Raw genomic sequence first — 24,647 nt, 5'->3', positions numbered from 1 at the left:
ATACAACACACCAATTTGAAGAACAAATCAAGAAAATTCCCAAAAAATGAGATTGGCCATGATATGGCAACATTTCAAAGATCAGTTGAGAATGATCTGAGTAAGATCAAGGATAGACAGAGCCAAAGGAATAATCTAACAGGGGGAGAAATTCGGGCCATCAAAGAACTGCAGAAACAGGAAAACATTACAATACGCCCCGCAGATAAGGGGGGGCCATAGTGGTCATGAATACCACACAATATATTGATGAGTGTCTCAGGCAACTGGGAGACACTACTACATACAAAAAATTAAAGGCAGATCCAGGACAGGAATTCAATAAGAGTCTTACAAATTATTGTGATGGAGGTGTAAGGGACAATATATTGTCCGATCAAGAACGTAATTTTATTTTGGGCACGCAGGGAAGACTTCCAGTCTTCTACTGCCTACCCAAAATTCATAAATGCTTGGAACAACCACCTGGACGCCCCATAATATCTGGGATAGGTTCAATGACCTCGAATCTTTCCCAATACATTGACGTATTATTACAGCCTGTAGTGAGGAAGACTAAATCATATATTCGAGATACCACAGATATTATTGGGACGTTAGAGGGTCTGGATGTAGAACCAGGTTGGATCATTGGGACCTTGGATGTCCAGTCCCTCTATACCAGCATAAGACATGACCAAGGCATAGCAGCAGTCAAATTACAATTAGAAATGGACGGGACTTTATGCACCAAACAGATTGAATTCCTGATGGAGGGGATTCAATTTATACTCCACCACAATTACTTTTATTTTGAGGGCGACTATTTTTTGCAGCTGTGTGGGACGGCCATGGGGACCAGGTTCGCCCCCAGTTATGCAAATTTGTTTTTGGCTCTGTGGGAGTATGAGAACATCACCCCTAAACTGGGGACGAACCTGGCCCTATGGCGCCGCTACATAGATGACGTCCTGTTTGTATGGAGAAAAGACGAACATCAATTGCAAGAATTCCTAGAGGCCCTGAATCACAATGATAAAAACTTGATCTTTCTGTCCAAAATCAAGGAAACATCTATAGAGTTTTTGGACATTCAGATCACACAGCGTGATAATAGATATAGATGTAACACTCATTATAAGCCAACATCGAAAAATAGCTTTATACCATTCACGAGCTGCCACCTACCCCAGTGGCTGCTAAATATTCCCTCAGGTCAGTTCCGCCGTATAAAACGAAACTGTACCAAGGAAGGAGACTTTGAAATTGAGGCCCAAAAAATGAAACAACAACTGGAATGTAAGGGTTACCCCGAAAAAGTCCTGACAGACACTCTGAAAAAAATAAAAGAAACAGAGAGAGAGACCTTCTTTCAGCCAAATACCCACAAGAATATAAATAAGGAAGGAGAATTGAGATTAATTTTACCTTACAGTTCACAATTCAAACAAATACGACACATTATAAATCAACACTGGCACTTCCTATTAAGAGACAAGGTCATCGGACCTATGTTACACACTTCCCCTTTAATCACCTTCACTAAGGCACCTAATTTAGGTTTAAAAATAGCACCCTCAATAACTAATCACAAGAAAAAAGTGGCACCTACACTCCAAAAATGGCTGAACATGAACGAGTTCTATAGATGTGGGAGGTGTTCGGGGTGTAAAAATTCAACATTCCCAAAAAAGATAAGTAAGGTCCAATCCACCCAAAATCAATTTGAGTTGGATATTAAGGGCTGCCTGACATGTGATTCCTCCAGTGTTGTCTACCTTTTCCAGTGCCCCTGCCAGAAACAGTACATTGGCAGAACTAAAAGACCCTTGAGAGTGAGGATCACGGAACATCTAAACAATATTAGAAAAGGATATGAAAACCACTCTCTATCCAAGCACTTCAAAATGGTGCATAATAGTGACCCCAAGGGTTTTTCTTTTGTGGCCCTGGAAAAGGTGGACATACACTGGAGAGGAGGAAATCACATCATGAGAATGTCACGAGCTGAGTCCAGAAGAATTTATGATTTTGGTAGTCTTCTCCCTGCGGGGTTAAATTCAGATTTGGAAATCTTTGGCTTTATTTGAACTATAAGACCGAAAATAGAATTGAGCATAATCATAAATTCACTTATAGCAGTATAGATGGAAAATATAAATTGACTATAGTAATGATTTTCATATATAGAAAAATGAAAAATTAATATCTCCTATTGAGGTGAAAGATTTCTCAAATAGAAGAGAGATAAGATTATTTTATATAAAAACATAAATTAAAAAATTTCTTTTTAAATTTTTTTAAAAATCTCTATTGAAATTTAAAAAAAAAAAAAACGCATCTTTAAAATAATCGCAAAGAAAAAACGCAAAAGAAAAAACGCAAATGAAAATCGCAACAAAAAAACGCAGCAGTAAAAAGAAATTGCAAGATAGTTGCTGATAGAAATTAAATTAAATTATATTGAAATCGAGGAATAAAGATTATAGAAAAAGTTAGATATAAGAAAGAGAAATAAATTGACCATTCCTTGAAGAATAATAAATAAAAAAGGAACAATAAAATAGTAACAGCATTTTAAATACTGAGTTAATCAGCCCTCAAGAGGATGGTGATCGATACCTCTCTTCCAAGATTATAATTCCTTTTGAGATTATTATGGATAGCTACATCTTAAAATCAAAGATCCGGTATTTATTCCGGAGTATGTGGGTATAAAATTATTGGCCACATAATGCTGATACATAAACATCTCCCATGCATTTTGGGATAGTAAATGTCTGATAATACTGTTTTTATATTTTAATAGTGTCCCTTTTTAGACACATGTTATTTATTATGTATTTATTATTTTCTATATCTGATTATATAGCCGATATATGTGTGTATATATATATAGTTGCAGAGAGATTTGACATCATTATAATGGTATCGCAAGTGCGCTATTGAAAGAGGTTATCAAGAGAGAAATACCATATGAAAAAGTAAAGGTGAATGAAAAACAAGGTCCCTATTTTTTCCACACAAGCTTTGGAACAGGTGAAATCAATTAGCCAATTGAGATGAGAGCATATAAAATGCGGGTCTAGTGTTCACAGGTATACCCACTGAGGAAGAGATAGGATATCTCGAAACGCGTCTGGGCGTATTACCTGTGAAAGAATCATCCCAGTAGTACATGGCCATGTACTAAAATTTATCCACCTACTCACGCAAGATAAAGAAGTGTCGTAAGACTCACAGAAGTGAAACAGCGAACTTGGATCTCTCACGAGAACAGAGACGGGACCCAAGTAAAAAACCTGATCCGGGACAGATATAGCGGTGAAAGGCTGAAGCGTGGGACGCCACGGCAGGAATCCTTCCGCAGACCCGATCGAGTGAACTTATACGGGACACAGTGAGTAGCATAAATATATGTGGAACTACGCTGCACGAGAGCCAGCATAAGCACGGCGATAACACACGTGTTGGATAACTAACTTCACGCATACTGCATACTCAGACTCTAAGACCACGATAGGTGTTGGATAATCTAATCATGGTTTAAATCATTGAATACCTCTATTCTACATCTCATACGGCGATATAAGAACTCAGCTGTATGCACCTATGTGATATCTGCAGGAGGACATATACTGTTGAATATACCTGAAATATACTATTGAATCAGTTCTGCTCTGCCACAGACGACTGTGATCCAATAGCCTACCCAAGGGGGGACACGGATGCAGCGTCCTGTGCTTAGCACTCAGATCTCTGCACCTTAGAGATATATTTCTCAGGATTGATATATATGCCATATGTTTTTATATGTTTTTTTATATGCTTTTTATATGTATTTTACCCTGGTGCACTTAGGCTATAGTGTTTATAGTTTAATAAATATTTTTATGCAATTTCCACGGATATTCCGATTGTTTTGAGTGCCGGTTCCACATAAACTATACTATATTTATTAGAATCAGGGGGTGTTTCTCTGAACTTGTGCACCTGTCGTGTCTAATCAGAGTGAGCCATCTACTTAGTATTTTTGGCAAATATGAGAAATGTTTGTGGAGGCTGTAAGAGTGATATGGGCTTAGGGGTGAAGGTAGAAAGTGTGGAGTCAATAACTGCGATTACAAGTATGGTGACGGGCTTGAACGATATGAGGGAAAGAGAATTAATTTGTTTTTCTCTATGTTGAGTTTTTTTAAGCATCAATTAGTATCTAGTCAGAGCTACTGCCATTCCCTTTCTCCGCTTTGTCTGCCATCAGGGGTTTGCTGCACCAGAACAGAGCCTTGAGGGACATATTACTCACCAGTAACGCCTTTTGTGTATGAGAATCCACACCTCTCTCCTGATGGGCAAGTGTTGTTGTTGCCTGAGCATTTCCAGTTCATAAAACTACACTGAGAACATGAGTAAGAGTAACCTAAAAAAGATGTCAAACAGTCAGCACACTGGTCACTTATTACAATATTTGCCATTATTTTTATTTTATTTTGCATTGTTAATGAGATCAGTGGCGTCTGAGAATGATGTTCAATATAGCCCAGCTCACACCATGATCAGGAGAAAGGTAAGATCTGTCCTACACATGACTGTTATCATTGACAATAATATGAATAAATCCATAACAAAACAAAACAACTAAATAGGAAAAGACAAGTAATTCAGGTCTCACAATGTTTCCACAAACTTACTTGTTGCTGCAGGAGCCGAGAGGAGGCAGAGTATTCCAAACAGGGAGCTCATGGTTCTGCTCTTGAAGACAGGACGTAATGTGAAGGTTTTTGGGTGGAACATGGGAGGATCTTAATTATGTTGATAAAATGAAAACTCCCCCCAGTAACAAAAAAAAAGTTAATGTTTTATAAATAATAAATCCCTGGCAAAATTAAAAAAATGGAAAACAACAAATGCACAGGAGGCTGCAGTGCCAAGTACTTACTGGTCGTGCACTTACAGTATAAATTGCTACGTAATTAAACTGAAACAGGCTCGCTCTCCCCCTTAACTAGACGCAGCAGAAAAGCATTATATACACATGAGGAATGTGCTACGAAGCCGTTAAAAAGGAAATGTCACCGACACACCGTTCCAAGAAAAAAAAAGAAAAGAAAGATATTTATAAATCCTACCAGTGTGCCAACCTTCTCTCCGGTCTGAGTGAGACACTGTCCTCTGGGAAGCAAGGTTACAGTGTGATCACTCTGCAGCCGGAGGATTGGTGGGATGCAGAGCAGAGTGCTGTGATGCAGAGAAGTGAAATGACTAGGAAGATATCTGTGTGACGTGCCCGATGCTGGGGGCCATAAATGAAGAATGGGTAGGGGTTCTGTACATAGATATGACTGAGAGATTGCCATGGTCATGGAAGCATGGAAAACTAGAATATATCCATCAATATCTCAGGTTCTTGTTAACCCTCTTGTAGATTGTAAGCTCTCGCGAGCAGGGTACCCCCCTCTGTGCCATTTAGTTATGGGTACTTTCACACAAGCGTTAAAGTTTTCCGGTATTGAGTTCCGTCCTAGGGGCTCAATACTGGGAAAAAAAATGCATCAGTTATTCCTGATGCATTCTGAATGGAAAGCAATCAGTTCAGTATGCATCAGGATGTCTTCCGTTCCGTCTCTTCACCGTATTTGGACGGAGAAAATACTGCAGCATACTGCGTTTTTTTCTCTGGCCAAAATTCCAGAACACTTGCCGGAATTCTGGATCCTGCATTAATTTCCATTAAAATGTATTAGTGTCGCATTGATAAATACGGTCTGCGCATGCGCAGACCTTTTAAAAATGTGGAAAAATTAAATACCGGATCTATGAGAATAGCAATCTAACAATTGCTTGTTATAGTTCCCTATGGGAACTATTAAAAAGTGTACAAAGAAAAAAAAATATAACATTTTTAAAAAGATAAAAACATAAAAATTCAAATCACCCTGCCTTTTCCCAAAATAAAAATAAGAGAACTAATAGAATTTCAAAAATACACATCATGGGTATCGCCATGTGCGAAAAAGGCCCATAGTATAAAAATATAAAAATATATTCCCCATATGGCAAACAGCAAAACTGAAAAAAGTGTCAAAATGGCTGATTTGCCGTTTTTGGTTGCTTCACTTTCTACCTTTTTTTTTTTAATAAAAACTGATCAAAAAGTCATACACAAGCCTGAATTATTTACCTTGCAGTCAATTCTTGAGAATTAAACGTATAGTAAAAAATCCTAAACAACGACCTTTTAGAGACCAGCAAATGGCACAAAAGTTTAAACAAAGAGGTTATCCCTCTAAAGTTATAGATAGACATTTGACAAATACATTAAAACAATAAAGTCCTGTTATTATATTATTTCCACCTTTTCTGAACAGAGTAATCACATTAGTAGCATCATTAGGAAACACTGGCCCATTTTAACCAGTAACCTTAAACATATTAATGAATTTACTGTTCCTCCACTTATGTCATATCGACGTCCCCCAAACGTACTTGATTAACTTGTTAAGGCTAAAGTACTGGCGAAGAAAAAGGTTCAGGCATATATTGGCTCCAAAAGATTGAGATGTTATCCCTGCTTGAGTTGTGTCAATTGTCCATACATGCTCAAGAGTGACAGTTTTAGGCTACTTTCACACTAGCGTTCGATCGGATCCGTTCTGAACGGATCAGATCGAACGAATGCAGACGGAGGCTCCGTTCAGAACGGATCCGTCTGCATTAAACTTAGAAAATTTTTCTAAGTGTGAAAGTAGCCTGAGCGGATCCGTTCAGACTTTCAATGTAAAGTCAATGGGGGACGGATCCGCTTGAAGATTGAGACATATGGTGTCATCTTCAAGCGGATCCGTCCCCATTGACTTACATTGTAAGTCGGAACGGATCCGCTCGCCTCCGCACGGCCAGGCGGACACCCGAACGCTGCTTGCAGCGTTCAGGTGTCCGCTCACTGAGCGGAGCGGAGGCTGAGCGCTGGCAGGCGGATGCATTCTCAGTGGATCCGCCTCCACTGAGAATGCATTACGGCCAGACGGCTGCGTTCAGGGCCGCTTGTGAGCCCCTTCAAACGGAGCTCACGAGCGGACACCTGAACGCAGGTGTGAAAGTAGCCTTACTCACCCCACTTTGGGGACACACCATGATATTTTTTACTTTTTAGCTTGTGACAGTACATTTGTGGTATATCTCCTTCAATGCCCTAGTGGTCTGCTCTATGTTGGAGTGACCACTTGGTACTTGAAGACGAGATTAAACCAACATAGATATACTATTCGTCAAAAGAGAAAAGACTGGAGCTAGCGCCGGACTGAGATGGCAGCTTAGTTCCCTGCTGCGTAAAGGTGATCGTCCCTAGCACCAGCAATTATCAGCTTTACTGAGTGAGGATGGTAAAAATCGGGAACCCCAAGCTTGGTGACCACGCAGGGACCCCCAAAGGTCAGATCCCAGGCGGCGACATGGACAAATTCCTGAAAAAAGCAGCTGCTACGATCGCAGCACGAGAACCCAAGAGGGCGCCGGCCCCGACGCCTAAGGCCCTAAAGCGTGTCCCCGCACACTCTGGCGGAGACAGCGACTAGGAAGATTGCCAGCCCAGCTCTGACCTACCGCTAACCAGACGATACCTGGACCGATCGCTGAGCAGAGTTATGGAACCTATCCTCACCAAACTTTCTGCTTGCAGGCAAGAGGTGAGGCACATCGGGGAACGGGTGGAAACACTTGAGTCGCATCAAGCCGCATCCGTGAATCACCAGGCAGCGGTCAGCGCTTCCCTCCATCGTTGCACGGCGCACCTTAATGAGTTACACAACGCCCTGGAGGACCAGGTGAATAGAGGGCGCCGCAACAATTTGAGATTCAGAGGCATACCCGAAGCGATTCTGCCGGGCGAAATTTCCACCACCATCATATCGATTTGTAGCTCCTTGCTAGGCCCCGATTATCCGCAGGAAATCGCCATCGAACGCGCACATAGGGCACTACGCCCTAAACCCAAGCCGACTGAACCACCGCGCAACATCATTTGTAGGTTCCTAAACTTCCCAGCTAAAGCGGCCATACTGGATGCTGCGCGTAATCGTGCCTATCTAACTTACGAAGATGCCAAGCTGGAAGTGTATCAAGATCTTGCTCCTTCCACCCTCAAGAAGCGGAGAGCCCTGAAGCCCCTGACGGACTGGATGAGGTCCAATAAAGTCCTGTACTGCTGGTCCTTCCCATTTGGACTCTCGTTCTCAATAGCAGGCAAGCGATTCAACATCACATCATATGCGGACGTTGCGCCCATCCTAGAAGAGCTGGACATTCCTTCCTTGCAAATTGAAAACTGGGAACTTTACAGCGACCTTGGAGACCTGCCAGATCTCCCCAAAATTATTCCGTTTGAGGTCCAGCGCACCCCAAAATCTTCCAGGTCCAAGAAGAGAGGGCACCAGCTCACACCTAGGAGCCTCTCCCGGAAAACCTCAAAGGTCCATCTTAACAGCTCTGTTTCACTCCTGTTAGAACTGTCATATCACAGTTTTTTGCTGTCTCTTTAGAATTGACATTTTTTGTATTTCAACCTGCTTCCCTCTTCCCACCTTCTAGAACCTGTAGTATATCTCATCCTCACTCCTTACCCTATGGCCCCCTCCAAGGTGCTATACGGTCCCTAGCCGGGTCATTTGTCCTACCATCCCCCCCCATGCTCATAGCGTGCTCACGTATGCTTGATATGCATTCTCGTTTTTGTTACCCTTCTTCCCCCACCTTCAAGGTACTCGCCGTTTCCACAAAAACACAGTGAGATCTTCATCATCCTAACCCGCATCCTGAACCTGATGAAAGTGCTTCTCATGGAAGCCGTACTCTCCTGGAGGACACATCATTGGCTACAAGGTACCCTAACCCGCACAGCTTACTATGGCTGACCTTAATATAGCTTCGTACAATGTAAAAGGTTTCCAATCTCCCTCAAAACGCAGCCAAATTTTTACTATTCTCAGGAAAGCCGGGGCTAATGTAATGTTCCTCCAGGAAACGCACTTTCGCTTTAATCACTACCCCAATATGCAATTTTCCCACTATTCCCAATGGTGCCACTGTGGAGGTGGCTGATCTGCCTCTTGCGGAGTCAGCATAGGTTTCCAAAGGAAGACCCCCTTCTCTTATATATGTCATTTACAAGATCCCGATGGGAGATACATACTGGTGAAAGGCACCATAGGCCCGCAAACATACACTTTTATAAACCTTTATGTCCCCAACTCCAATCAATCCAGTTGGTTCTCAAAAATCTGCCCCCTAATCAACTCATTCAAGGAGGGAATAGTAGTCCTGGGAGGAGACCTAAACATAGCTTTACACCCCCTTATGGATACATTTTCCAAGAAATCACATCACTCCTTCAGATCCCTCAAAAGCTTCCGAGACAATCTCTGGATTCTTCACCTAATTGATGTGTGGAGGTCACACCATCCAAACACCCGGGACTATTCATTTTTCTCCCCAATGCATGGTTCTTATCACCGCCTGGACTATCTTTTTATTTCCAAAGAACATCTCCACCTATGTAATGAGGCCTCCATAGGTTCCATGCATCTCTCCGACCACTCCCCAATCTTTCTCTCTGTATTGGCCCCCAATAGTACCCCCTGCACGTTTCAATTGGAGACTAAATGAATCCTTATTGGGACACCATTTCACGATTGATTTGATCTCCAAACACATGAAAGAATACTTTTCAATTAACAAGAGCCCCGACCTCTCGGCTAACTCGCTTTGGGATGCGCACAAACCCTATATCAGGGGCCAATTCATCAGTATCGGTTCCTATCAGAAAAAATTGAGGGAAAAAGCAATAGACGATGCTAAGAACATCCAAAGGCTTGAATCCCACCACAAAAGTAACCCCACAGATGCCCATCTCCAAGAATTGTCGAAGTTCAGAGCAGAGCTCAAAGCCCTCCTTCAAGCTAAATCAGCCAAATTCTATTTGAATTCCCAGCACAAATTTTTTATGAGTAGGATAAAGAGTAGGAGAGCTCCAAATTATATCAACTCACTTCTCCAGAAGGCAAACCCATCTTTTCTGCCGCCCAGATTGCTGGCCAGTTCCGTTCCTTCTATGAAAATCTCTACAACCTCCCCTCCAACGCTGCACCAGATACACGAGCTCCCCTCATATCAACTTTCCTTAATTCCTCCAACATCCCTACCATAACGCCAAAACAAAAAACGTTCTTAGAAGCTCCCTTCACTCTAGTTGAACTTAATAAAGCACTAAATCAAATGCCGAAAGGAAAGAACCCTGGCCCAGATGGCTTACCAGTGCCATATTACAAAACCTTCAGAGACCCTTTTACCCCACCTTCTTGAGGTCGGCAATTTATCCCTTAAAGGGGTCCCACTATCCAGAGATATGACTGTAGCCCACATCACGCTCATCCCTAAAGAAGGGAAAGACCCCAAACTGTGCTCCAAATATAGGCCTATATCCCTCCTAAATATAGACCTCAAACTCCTGGCCAAAATGCTGGCCAACAGATTGGCTACTCTTCTCCCCTCTCTTGTTCACATGGATCAGGTGGGCTTTATCTGCAATAGGGAGGGCAAAGACAACATCTCCAGAGTGATTAATGCTCTCTGCCACGCTAACCGCACCTGCTGAGAAGGCATTCGACAGAGGGAATTGGTTATATCTGAAGCATGCATTGCTCAGGTTCGGCCTCCCTGATCCCTTTGTTCAAGCTACCTTTACCATGTACGACCAAGCATCAGCTCGGTTCATGGTCAATGGGAACCTCTCCTCTCCATTCACCATAAAGAACGGGACGAGACAGGGATGCCCTCTGTCTCCACTCTTATTTATCCTAGCCCTAGAACCGCTCTTATCTGTCATAAGGTTGGACAGGAAAATTGAGGGTCTATATTTGGGAGGCAGGGAACAAAAACTTGCAGCGTTTGCGGATGACGTTTTAATGATGAAGGTTAATCCTTCAGTCTCACTCCCTTGTATCCAGTCCCATCTCAACCTTTATAGTGGGATCTCCGACTTCAAGATAAACGCCAACAAATCCCTAGTTCTGTGCTCAGGTAACCCTACTACCAAACGACACCTCATGGAAAACTCGCCCTTTAACTGGTCCTCCCCCACCATTACCTACCTGGGCGTAATAATTAGCCCCAAGATAAACTATTTATTCTCCCTTAATTATGTCCCCCTAAAGTCTTCAATCTTCAAAGCCATAGATAGCCTGGCCCAATCCAACCCCACCTTGTCGTGGTTTGGCCGCAAAAATTTGCTCCCTTCCCTTTTCCTCCCCCGCCTTACTTATTTACAACAGGTTCTCCCAATTCCTGTACCCAAACATTATTATGTAGCACTTCAAAAAAAAATCAGATCCTTTATCTGGAATGGGAGGAAGGCCAGACTAGCCTTCTCCCTCCTCACTAGGCCTAGGGGGGACGGGGGGATAGGCCTGCCTAACCCGGAGCTATATGGCAAAGCTATTCTCCTCGCTCGTGCAGTGGCCTGGCTACGTCCATCTACGCATTCTTCTGTAGTGGAAATGGAACTTGAGATACTAGGGAAGCCAACTAGGGCCCTCTTATTAGGTAGCCAAAACACCGTAATTGAAACACTTTCTCACTATCCTATTGTCAAAGCCACTCTCGAGGCTTGGAAGTGGTTTTCTACCTCCCACTGCTCCATACCTTTCCCCTCTCCACTTCTTACAGTAAAGGATGCATTGGGCACGGCTCCCCCAGCTCTGAGAGTGACCACATCACTAGGACTGTCCTCTTCTGCAATCACTCTCTCATCGCTGATGGACCTCTCTGGCAAACCACTTGATTTGGACGCCATGAAAGGCCTTCTTAACCCTCGCCCATGTGATATGTTCTCAGTAATATATCTCAGAGCTTACATAAACCAGCACATTCAATTAGGTGCCCTCCCTCGTCCCATAGTTTGGTTCGAATCAGTGATCTCCCTCCCCTCAGCCCCCAAAAAATTGATCTCACAAATCTACATTAAACTACACTCGCCCCCTATGCTGGCCAAACCAGCCTTCTTGAAACAATGGGAAGCAGACCTAAATATTACTATCCCCTTCACATCCCTCCCTAAGCTCCTCGAGTCTCCCCACAGGACCACCCGTTGTGTCCGTGTCCAGGAAAATGGGTACAAAATCCTCACAAGATGATACAATACTCCTGATAAGACGGCTCTTTTTTCTCCTACTGTCTCAGACACATGCTGGAGGTGCCTGCAGGGGAAAGGTGACTTCCTCCATATCTGGTGGTCTTGCCCCCTTATAACCAAATGGTGGTCCGAAATATTCTCCTTGGCAAACAATATCTGTCGCACCTCCATCCAACCCTCACCCCAACTAGCCCTACTGTCCATCAATCAGGAAATTACTCCCTCACGACTCCCCTTTGTCTTCACTCAAATGTTATTAGCTGCCCGCCTCATACTCCCTACCTACTGGATGCAAACTCAAATCCCCTCTTTAGAAAAGTGGATTCTAAAGGTGGACCAGTTGCACAGGTTTGAGGAAATGTCATCATGGGAAGCCCGCACGCATTCCACATTCCTTAAAAAGTGGCTCCCATGGTCGGCCTTTAGGTCTCCCAACAGGAAAGTCACCCCTTGTTCAGGTTCCTAAGCTCCAAGATATTGTTAGACACATTTAACTTTCCATCGAGATTACTACCTCCTCCACTGAATACCACCCTCTCATAACGTTAGGTCTCTCACCTACTATACTGCCCACTAGTCTATCACTAAGCTTCACTTTGTAGCCTTTGGCCTACGGTAGTGACCCACAAACACTACCCTCCCTCAATTCGCTACCCATGCCACAGGATGTTGTACTCATCACCGAATTGCCGGTCTGATCGACCACTCTCAATATACAGGGAGTGCAGAATTATTAGGCAAATTAGTATTTTGACCACATCATCCTCTTTATGCATGTTGTCTTACTCCAAGCTGTATAGGCTCGAAAGCCTACTGCCAATTAAGCATATTAGGTGATGTGCATCTCTGTAATGAGAAGGGGTGTGGTCTAATGACATCAACACCCTATATCAGGTGTGCATAATTATTAGGCAACTTCCTTTCCTTTGGCAAAATGGGTCAAAAGAAGGACTTGACAGGCTCAGAAAAGTCAAAAATAGTGAGATATCTTGCAGAGGGATGCAGCACTCTTAAAATTGCAAAGCTTCTGAAGCGTGATCATAGAACAATCAAGCGTTTCATTCAAAATAGTCAACAGGGTCGCAAGAAGCGTGTGGAAAAACCAAGGCGCAAAATAACTGCCCATGAACTGAGAAAAGTCAAGCGTGCAGCTGCCAAGATGCCACTTGCCACCAGTTTGGCCACATTTCAGAGCTGCAACATCACTGGAGTGCCCAAAAGCACAAGGTGTGCAATACTCAGAGACATGGCCAAGGTAAGAAAGGCTGAAAGACGACCACCACTGAACAAGACACACAAGCTGAAACGTCAAGACTGGGCCAAGAAATATCTCAAGACTGATTTTTCTAAGGTTTTATGGACTGATGAAATGAGAGTGAGTCTTGATGGGCCCGTGGCTGGATTGGTAAAGGGCAGAGAGCTCCAGTCCGACTCAGACGCCAGCAAGGAGGAGGTGGAGTACTGGTTTGGGCTGGTATCATCAAAGATGAGCTTGTGGGGCCTTTTTCGGGTTGAGGATGGAGTCAAGCTCAACTCCCAGTCCTACTGCCAGTTTCTGGAAGACCTTCTTCAAGCAGTGGTACAGGAAGAAGTCTGCATCCTTCAAGAAAAACATGATTTTCATGCAGGACAATGCTCCATCACACTCGTCCAAGTACTCCACAGCGTCGCTGACAAGAAAGGGTATAAAAGAAGAAAATCTAATGACATGGCCTCCTTGTTCACCTGATCTGAACCCCATTGAGAACCTGTGGTCCATCATCAAATGTGAGATTTACAAGGAGGGAAAACAGTACACCTCTCTGAACAGTGTCTGGGAGGCTGTGGTTGCTACTGCACGCAATGTTGATGGTGAACAGATCAAAACACTGACAGAATCCATGGATGGCAGGCTTTTGAGTGTCCTTGCAAAGAAAGGTGGCTATATTGGTCACTGATTTGTTTTTGTTTTGTTTTTGAATGTCAGAAATGTATATTTGTGAATGTTGAGATGTTATATTGGTTTCACTGGTAAAAATAAATAATTGAAATGGGTATATATTTGTTTTTTGTTAAGTTGCCTAATAATTATGCACAGTAATAGTCACCTGCACACACAGATATCCCCCTAAAATAGCTAAAACTAAAAACAAACTAAAAACTACTTCCAAAATATTCAGCTTTGATATTAATGAGTTTTTTGGGTTCATTGAGAACATGGTTGTTGTTCAATAATAAAATTAATCCTCAAAAATACAACTTGCCTAATAATTCTGCACTCCCTGTATATGTCCGACAATGCCATGTATCTGATTGTATCTGTACTCTTATTGTGCCTTCATGCATGGCGTGCGTGCCTGTACCTGTAACCCTGTTACTTCTTGTTTTTTATTAGAAACCAATAAAAAAGTTAAAATAAATAAATAAAAAAAAAGAGAAAAGACTTACCGGTTCCGAAACATTTTGTTGAATTTGGACACAAAGAGAAGGATTGGAAATTTAGAATCCTTGATCACGTTCCACCTTTAGGAAGAGGTGGGGATAGTGAATTAATTCTCAAACCAAGAGAGCTTCAATAGATTCACCGATTACAGACCCTTAGACCAAAGGGCCTGAATACGGAGTTCAAGTGCGGCCTCTTTGATTAAGGTGTGGGGTTTGCCATAGCTCATTGTGGTTGAATTTTCTCATCGTGATTATCTATAGGATATTATGAATGATGTCATTGTCATCATTCTCGATATTATGCATTAAACTTACACCTTTTTTCTTTTTTTATCTAGAATGATACCATCTTTGTCATCTTATCACCACTGCAGTTTGTTGGCTCCGTCTTGTGATCCAGTATTATAATATTCACATCTCTACTGGTCTGGCCTTCTAGGAATCACCATAAGAAAAATGTATACACTATCAGGACATGTTATAGCATTTTTTAGTTATATTCGTTATATATAAAAAAAAAATTCTACAATCTGGTTTCATTTTGTGCTAATACTGTACTTGATGTTGTTGAGGTTTTACGTGGGGAGTTTGGGATGAGAATTTGGTCTCGTGTTGATGGACATGAACCTGTGCCCTTCTTCATGGGACCATAATTGGTGTTTATGATTTGGCTATCTACAATGGCGAATTTTCGCACCCAATCCCGTTTTCTCCTATTTATCTCACTAGTGGGAGCATCCTGCTCATGAATAATGATCAGTATCTCCCTCTTTCTATCATTTTCTGTTCTTCCTTTTGGGGGATTTAATTATGCACATATAATGGAACCCTTATGTTTATATAGTTAAGGAGCCACTTATGTTACTAAATCTACTTAAAATTTGTGTGTCGGTTCTGATAAATACTTTTTATTTTTTTCTATTTGATATTCAGTTTTTGTCCTATTCTTGTGTGTCCTATTGGTGCCATACCAGCTTTAAGCATACCTTGATCTTTATCGCTAATTTGCGTTTACATGTATGCGTGCCCCGATCATGTGACTGTGTCAGTCAGGTGATCTTGTATGGATTTCTCTCCTCCTTCCCCCAGACACGGTCGCTTTACCTTTAGAGCGGCAGAGATTATTTTGAATGAAATGTGGGATAAACCAATCATGTTATAACACTACAGTAACATTTTAATGAATGTAGAATCATGTTTTGTATGGATTTATACTTTATTTAGAGCACTGGCAATTAATTATACAATCATGTCTTCATTAATCACTGTGGGTGTTTAAGTATGTACTTGACATCATTTGTTTGCTTGACAAAGGCCCCATTGAGTTGGGCTGAAATGTTGCTACAGGGGAAATAAACGGGTCTGACACCCTTTATTCACGTTAGAGTGCTGCCTCATCATTTGCCTTTTGGAGATACTTTGTTGCCTACAGTACATGAGATATTGCACCCGTTTTTCACAACTGCTGCGAGCACAAGGCTGGAGATCATTATGTCAGGCTGATTGGGTTAACCACCTCAGCTCCCCTAGCTTAAACACCCTTAATGACCAGACCACTTTTTACAATTCTGCACTACACTAATTTCACAGTTTATTGCTCGGTCATGCAACTTACCACCCAAATGAATTTTACCTCCTTTTCTTCTCACTAATAGAGATTTCATTTGGTGGTATTTCATTGCTGCTGACATTTTTACTTTTCTTGTTATTAATCGAAATTTAATGAAATTTTTGCCAAAAAAATTTATTTTTCACATTCAGTTGTAAAATTTCTCAAAAAAATGACATCTATATATAAATTTCTCTCAAAATTTATTATTCTACATGTCTTTGATAAAAAAAAAATGTTTGGGTAAAAAAAAAAAATGGTTTGGGTAAAAGTTATAGCGTTTACAAACTATGGTACAAAAATGTGAATTTCCGCTTTTTGAAGCAGCTCTGACTTTCTGAGCACCTGTCATGTTTCCTGAGGTTCTACAATGCCCAGACAGTAGAAAAAACCCACAAATAACCCCATTTTGGAAAGTAGACACCCTAAGGTATTCGCTGATGGGCATAGTGAGTTCATAGAACTTTTTATTTTTTGTCACAAGTTAGCGGAAAATTATGATTTTTTTTTTCCTTACAAAGTCTCATATTCCACTAACTTGTGACAAAAAATAAAAACTTCCATGAACTCACTATGCCCATTATGAAATACCTTGGGGTGTCTTCTTTCCAAAATGGGGTTATTTGTGGGGTTTTTCTACTGTGTGACACTTTTTTTCAGCCTAGGTGGGCAAAGGGGCCCACATTCCAAAGAGCACCTTTAGGATTTCACAGGCCATTTTTTACAGATTTTGATTTCAAAATACTTCTCACGCATTAGGGCCCTTAAAATCCCAGGGCAGTATAACTACCCCACAAGTGACCCCATTTTGGAAATAAGACACCCCAAGGTATTTCGTGATAGGCATAGTGAGTTCATGGAAGTTTTTATTTTTTGCCACAAGTTAGTGGAATATGAGACTTTGTAAGAAAAAAAAAAAAATCATCATTTTCCGCTAACTTGTGACAAAAATAAAAAAATTCTAGGAACTCGCCATGCCCCTCACGGAATACCTTGGGGTGTCTTTTTTCCAAAATGGGGTCACTTGTGGGATAGTTATACTGCCCTGGCATTTTAGGGGCCCTAATGCGTGCTCTTTGGAATGTGGGCCCCTTTGCCCACCTAGGCTGCAAAAAAGTGTCACACATGTGGTATCGCCGTGCTCAGAAGAAGTAGGGCAATGTGTTGTGGGGTGTCTTTTTACATATACCCATGCTGGGTGAGAGAAATATCTCGTCAAAAGACAACTTTTCCCATTTTTGGCATTTGACCAAGATATTTATCTCACCCAGCATGGGTATATGTAAAATGACACCCCAAAACACATTTCCCAACTTCTCCTGAGTACGGCGATACCACATATGTCAGGAAGAAAAGGAACATCCCTCGGCGCAAGGAACAAACCAGAGGTGGACGGTGAATCTTCAAGAGTTTTATTGCAATCACACAATGCGTTTCGGGGAAAGGGTCCCCTTAATCAGGTGAAGAATATTGCATAGAGAGTGGACAAACATGCTGGATATATACAGGGGAGCACCCAGGAATTTTGTCTAGGGGGGGTCCGAAAGGCAAAAAAAATGGCATGTGTAGTGCGCTGTGCTAATTCAATTTTTCGAAGCCCCCTTTATATTTAAAACTGCAGGGACGGGGCGTAGTGTGTTGTGCTGATTCTTTTACTTGGCGATTCTAAAAGCTCTGTAGGAAATTAACACTGCGGCGCGAATCGCGTCACAATTTTTTTGGCCCCGCCCATTATTAAAAGCCCCTACATATAATAGGCCACTCCCAACAAACACTGTACAGCTGACATTCTATAGTTACGGCCTGTCTCTACACATCATACGGAGAGAGGGGGAAGCGCTCATCTCCTACGGCCCCCGCCCCACCACCGCCGCAAATGCCCGCAATTTACATCCAGAGCTGCGTCGCCTGTGGTGATCAGCGGTGCGGCCCTGAAGGATAAAAAAAATCAAATTGGGCTGGTTGTTCTAGGGGGGGTCCAGACCCGCTGGACCCCCCCTGTAGGTGCGCCACTGGATATATATATACACAAAAATGGTCACATGCAAACAAGGTCAGAGGGGAGGTGGGCGTTACCTCAAAGCAGAAACAAAATCATTGATACATAAAATAATGCAAATAGGTACACAAATGAACAAACTAACCCTTTGGGTTTACAGACTAATTCATAAGTGAATTTATAAAACATTAACATGAAGAAGCATCGCCTCTAGATGCAGCCCATGGCTGGGGAGGAGGAACAGCATCACACAGAGTCACATGATCGCAGTTCCGATCATGTGACTTGTGATGCAATGCTTGTTGCTGGGTGACAGGATGCTGAACAGCCGGCTTAGAAGGAAACTCGGCATACTGAAAGGTCCTGCGTCATGCTGCTTTCTTGATATGATCGGCAGCGCTACAGAAAGAAGAGATGTGACGCCCTACTTCACTAAAAATAAAAACATTAGCAGAAAGATTACGATAGATAGATAAATAAATGAATACATGAATGCATGAATCTAACAGCATTAGTCCAAGATACAAATTAATGATTTGAATGCAGAAAAAGGAAGCAATTCAAAAGCAAATATCTTGGATGTAAATTTATAATATGACATATATATAAAAAATTCATTAATCCCACAAATAATTCCACAAACAAACGCCATAAAATTAAATAGGTGATATCAGATCTGTACGTATGGGACTCTGTATACATGTACATATGGGACTCTGTATACAAAAAATAAAAATTATTTTATATGATATATGAATATATATATATATATATAAATAAATGCATATCTATAAAAATAGTGCATAATAGACATTACAGACTAAAAAAAAAAAAAAAACAAATTAGATAATAAAGATCGAAATTTATATATATATAAATAAATAAATAATTATGAACATGATTAAAACAACAATATTGATAATATAAAAAATCGATAATAAATAATCTATAATATCAGTAACGGTAGTCATGTGACCCTAAAAGTTTATTTCAAAAGCCTCATTCAGACCGTTTGGATTGAGACAGTTGAGTTTAAAAATCCAATACATTGTCAAGAAACCATGAACCAGACGTACAACAAGAGATGAGTGGAAATAAGAAGGCTTTATTGACAATAAAGCTGAAAGGCAAAAGTCCAAATGGATGGCTAAACCGAGGCAGGGTCTTGCAAGGCCAGAGGTCAGGAACCAGAAGGGTAGTCAGACGAAGCCTGGATCAGGAACCAGCAGGGTATTTAGACGAAGCCAGGATCAGGAACCGGAAGGGTAGTCAGACGAAGCCAGGATCAGGAACCGGAAGGGTAGTCAGACGAAGCCGGGATCAGGAACCAGAAGCAGCAGCAGTCTTAGAAGCATGTGCACACAGGAGGACCAAGCAGGGAACTGAAGCCACAGACCTCCTATATATATGAGCTGGGCATCCAGCTCCTCCCAGTGGGAGGGAGAAGCCGCAGGGTAGGAGGCTACAAGAAACCCAGAAACCAAGATGGCCGCCAGCACATGTCAAACGAAGGAGAACAGCCAGAAGGTAAGACCATGACAGTACCTCCCCCTCAAGGGCCCCTCCTCCGCGGAGTAAAGAACGGTTTCTGAGGGAAGCGTGCGTGGAAGGCTCGGAGCAAGGCAGGAGCATGGACATCTGCGGAGGGAACCCAGGAACGCTCCTCTGGACCATAACCACGCCAATGGACCAGAAACTGCACCCGACCGCGGACCAGGCGTGAGTCCAGGATATTGCTCACCTCATACTCCTCACGATTGCCCACTTGGACCGGACGAGGCAGAGGAACCGAGGAAGTAAAACGATTACACACCAGTGGCTTCAACAGGGAGACATGAAACACGTTGGAGATCCGCATGCCAGGAGGAAGCGCAAGGGCATAGGCTACCGGGTTTACCCTGCGAAGCACTCGGAAGGGACCAACAAAGCGAGGCGCCAGCTTGGGAGTGGGCACTCGAAGGTTGAGGTTGCGGGTGAACAACCATACGCGGTCTCCGACCTGGTAGGAAGGAGCGGGCGCTCGTCTGCGATCAGCCTGGAGTCTCTGGCGATGCGCAGAGACCTCAAGGGACCTCTGGATCTGTACCCAAGAAGCACGTAGGACGGAAAGGTGATCCTCCACAGCCGGGATATCCTGGGGAGAGAATACCTCCGGTAACACGGCAGGTTGGAACCCATAATTGGCCATGAAGGGAGACGTCCCAGAGGAAGAGTTCACCGCCGTGTTCCTGGCAAACTCCGCCCAAGGCAGGAGGTCAACCCAATTGTCTTGGTGATCGGAGACATAGCAACGAAGGAATTGCTCCAAGGCCTGATTGGATCGTTCTGCGGCCCCATTGGACTGAGGGTGGTAGGCCGAGGAGAAAGAGAGATGAATCCCCAACTGGGAGCAAAAGGAGCGCCAGAACCTGGACACAAACTGACTCCCCCGATCCGACACAATCTCCTTGGGCAAACCGTGCAACCGGAAGACCTCCCTGGCAAAAATCGTGGCCAACTCTTGTGCAGAGGGTAACTTCTTGAGAGGAACACAGTGGAACATTTTGGAAAACCGATCCACAATCATGAGAATGACCGTATGGCCTCGAGATGCAGGGAGGTCCACAATGAAATCCATCCCCAGGTGTGACCATGACGCTCCCCGGTGGCTATGGGTTGCAAAAGGCCCAACGGATGGTGCCGAGGGGACTTACTCTGGGCACAAACGGAGCATGCCGCTACATATGCGGCGATGTCGGAACGTAGAGAAGGCCACCAGAACAGACGTGAAACAGCCCAGGACAGCTGATTCTTTCCAGGATGCCCCGCGGCCTTGGAGTTATGGTAGGTTCGCAACAACCGAGTGCGCAACTCCTCAGGCACAAAACATCTGCCGTTGGGTCTCCCAGAGGGAGCACCAGATTGAGCCGCCAAAATCTGCTCACCCAGGGGAGAGGTCAGGCTGGTGCGAATGGCGGCCAGGATCTGATTCGGAGGTATGACCGAAGTCGGAATCGACTCCTCCCCGGACAGCTCGGAGTACTGCCGTGATAAAGCATCCGCTCTGATGTTCTTGGAACCGGGTAGGTAGGAAACCACGTAATTAAAACGTGACAAGAACAGAGCCCATCTGGCCTGACGTGGTGTCAATCTCTTGGCCTCAGAGAGGTAGGTCAGATTCTTGTGGTCCGTCAGGATGAGAACCGGAACCACCGAGCCCTCGAGCAAGTGCTTCCATTCTTTAAGGGCCTGCACGATGGCCAATAACTCCCTGTCACCAATCTGATAGTTGCACTCCGCGGACGACAGTTTCCGGGAGTAAAACCCACAAGGAAGCAGAGGACCCTCTGGTGTTCTACGCTGAGACAGAAGGGCGCCTACTCCCGTCTCAGACGCGTCCACCTCGAGGACAAAAGGCAACCCAGGGTTGGGATGCGACAGAATCGGAGCCGACACAAAGGCGGACTTTAGAGCCTCAAAAGCTCGGATGGCCTCGAGCGGCCAGACCTGGGGATTACTGCCCTTCCTGGTCAGATCCGTGAGAGGCTTGGCTAGCATGGAAAAGTCCCTGATGAACTTCCGATAATAATTGGCGAAGCCCTAAAAGCGCTGCAGGGCACGAAGACCACTGGGCTGGGGCCACTGTAAGACAGCCAAAACCTTCTCAGGATCCATGGAGAACCCCTCAGCGGAAATGATGTAACCTAAGAAGGTTACCTGGGATCGGTGAAATTCGCATTTCTCAAGCTTACCGAACAGCTTGTTCTCTCGTAACCGTTGCAACACTCGTCTGACATCCAGAATGTGGGCCTCCATGGATTCAGAATATACCAAGATGTCATCCAAATAGACCACCACACACTGCTGCAACTGGTCACGGAAAACATCGTTGATGAATTCCTGGAAGACTGCGGGCGCATTGCACAACCCAAAGGGCATAACCAAGGATTCATAATGACCGGTCCTGGTGTTAAACGCGGTCTTCCACTCCGCCCGCCTTGATCCTTACCAGGTTATATGCCGCCCTCAGGTCGAGTTTGGTAAAGACCGTGGCCCCTTTGAGGCGATCGAACAGCTCGGAAATCAAGGGTATCGGGTAAGCATTCTTGATCGTGATGCGATTGAGACCCCTGTAAACGATGCAAGGCCTCAACTCACCGCCCTTCTTTTTCACAAAGAAAAATCCAGCCCCTGCCGGGGACGAGGATTTGCGAATGTGTCCGCGTGAAAGCGCCTCCCTCACGTACTCCTCCATGGCCTCATTCTCCGCTACCGACAGTGGATAGACTTTGCCACGAGGAGGAACGGCACCAGATTGTAACTCTATGGCACAATCGTATGGGCGGTGCGGAGGTAGGGCAACCGCACGCACCTTTTCGAATACATCCCGGTACTCCTCGTATTCAGGAGGCAACAGAGAGTCCGAGGAAGTACACAGCAACTTGACAGACCCATGGATGCAACTGGCCCCACACTGCGGTGACCACGAGAGGATCTCGGCCGATCTCCAATCGAAAGTCGGATTATGCTTCTGGAGCCAGGGGTACCCCAAGACCACCGAGTAGTGTGGAGACGAAATAACCTGGAGACAGACCGACTCTCTGTGAACGGCACCAATGCCCATCCCCACTGGAAGGGTCTCATGAGTGACGTGTGGCGGCAGAAGGGGTCTGCCGTCTATCGCCTCAAGAGCCAGTGGGGAACCTCGAGGCTGCAGAGGAATGGAGTTGGCGGCGGCGAACACACTATCAATGAACAAACCACCAGCACCAGAGTCCACCAACGCCTGGGTCGTCACCGAGCCCCCGACCCAGGAGAGGACAACAGTAATCAGTGGTTTGTCAACACGGGAAACCGGGGACGAGGAGACTCCACCCAAGATCTGCCCCCGACAGGATCTCAGGTGCGAGCGTTTCCCGGACGGTTCGGGCATGCCAACCGAAAATGCCCACCGAGACCACAGTACATGCATCGGCCCTCGCGTTTCCGGAGTGCCCTCTCTCCCTCGGACAGGCGAGCAAACCCCAGCTGCATGGGTTCACCCCCAGACAAGTCATCCCCAGGAGGCGTGGGAGGAGAGGGAGGCACGGGTGGGACAGCAAACGTAGGCGCCAATCTGTTAGAAGGCCTCCGCAGGCTCTCCTTAAAGGAAGGTCTCTCCCTGAGTCTGGTGTCAATCAAAATCAGGAAAGAAATAAGAGACTCGAGCTCCACTGGTAGGTCCTTAGCTGCAACCTCATCCTTCAAGGCATCCGAGAGACCATGAGAGAAAGCAGCGACCAGAGCCTCATTATTCCAGCCCACCTCTGCTGCCAGGGTACGAAACTCAATGGCGTATTCAGCTACGGATCGTGAACCCTGTCTGATGGACATAAGGAGCTTCGCAGCAGAGGCAGCACGAGCCGGCACATCGAATACCTTCCGAAGAGAAGCAACAAAACCGGAAAACTCGGCAACCACCGGATTGTTGTTCTCCCATAAAGGGCTGGCCCAGGCCAAGGCCTTGTCCGAGAGCAGCGAGATCAAGAAGCCCACCTTTGATCTCTCAGTGGGAAAGGCATGTGGCAGCAACTCGAAATAAATGCCCACCTGGTTAAGGAAACCTCGGCACTGAGTTGGATCTCCCCCAAAGCGCTGTGGAAGGGGAGCAGAACCGGTCATACCCCGATACACCGCAGGCGCAGCAACAGGTGTCGGGGTAGACTCTAGCGCAACAACCGGAGCGGCAGTAGGAGCGGGCCCAGGAGCGACAACCGACCCATCGGCAACGGAAGCTAAATGAGCCGTGCGTTCAAACAGGGTTTGCAACGCCACAGCGAACCGACCCAACAGGTGATCCTGCTGATCAAGTCTGGCAACCAGCGTAGGTAGCGAGGATGGCCCTGTACCGTCAGAATTCATGGCTTGGTCCTAATGTCAAGGAACCATGAACCAGACGTACAACAGAGATAAGTGGAAATAAGAAGGCTTTATTGACAATAAAGCTGTAAGGCAAAAGTCCAAACGGATGGCTAAACCGAGGCAGGGTCTTGCGAGGCCAGAGGTCAGGAACCAGAAGGGTAATCAGACGAAGCCTGGATCAGGAACCAGCAGGGTAGTCAGACGAAGCCAGGATCAGGAACCGGAAGGGTAGTCAGACGAAGCCAGGATCAGGAACCGGAAGGGTAGTCAGACGAAGCCGGGATCAGGAACCAGAAGCAGCAGCAGTCTTAGAAGCATGTGCACACAGGAGGACCAAGCAGGGAACTGAAGCCACAGACCTCCTATATATATGAGCTGGGCATCCAGCTCCTCCCAGTGGGAGGGAGAAGCCGCAGGGTAGGAGGCTACAAGAAACCCAGAAACCAAGATGGCCGCCAGCACATGTCAAACGAAGGAGAACAGCCAGAAGGTAAGACCATGACATACATTTCACGTTTGCGAAGGGTCTGAATGGTATTCCGACAGCTGTCATTTACCTGTTCGATGGGTGT

The 24,647-nt window shown here is 44.6% G+C and overlaps 1 protein-coding gene across 1 annotated transcript in view; it reads right to left on the bottom strand.

The window, feature by feature from the left end:
- The window catches only part of LOC122927108 (phospholipase A2 inhibitor NAI-like), a 62,176-nt gene extending 56,962 nt beyond the window's left edge, over positions 1-5,214 (bottom strand). The window contains exons 1-3 of the mRNA XM_044278691.1: positions 5,109-5,214; positions 4,671-4,731; positions 4,286-4,399 (exon numbers count right to left, since the gene is read on the bottom strand). Coding sequence (XP_044134626.1) covers positions 4,286-4,399; positions 4,671-4,722 — 166 coding nt within the window. The 5' untranslated portion in view covers positions 4,723-4,731; positions 5,109-5,214. The remainder of the gene's footprint in view (positions 1-4,285; positions 4,400-4,670; positions 4,732-5,108) is intronic.
- Between the last annotated feature and the right edge of the window lie 19,433 nt (positions 5,215-24,647).

The sequence above is a fragment of the Bufo gargarizans genome, chromosome 2, assembly GCF_014858855.1.
Source record: "Bufo gargarizans isolate SCDJY-AF-19 chromosome 2, ASM1485885v1, whole genome shotgun sequence".
Classification (NCBI taxonomy): Eukaryota; Metazoa; Chordata; class Amphibia; order Anura; family Bufonidae; genus Bufo; species Bufo gargarizans.
Note: the sequence above shows the minus strand (reverse complement) of the source record. Positions and strands in the feature narration are given on the sequence as shown.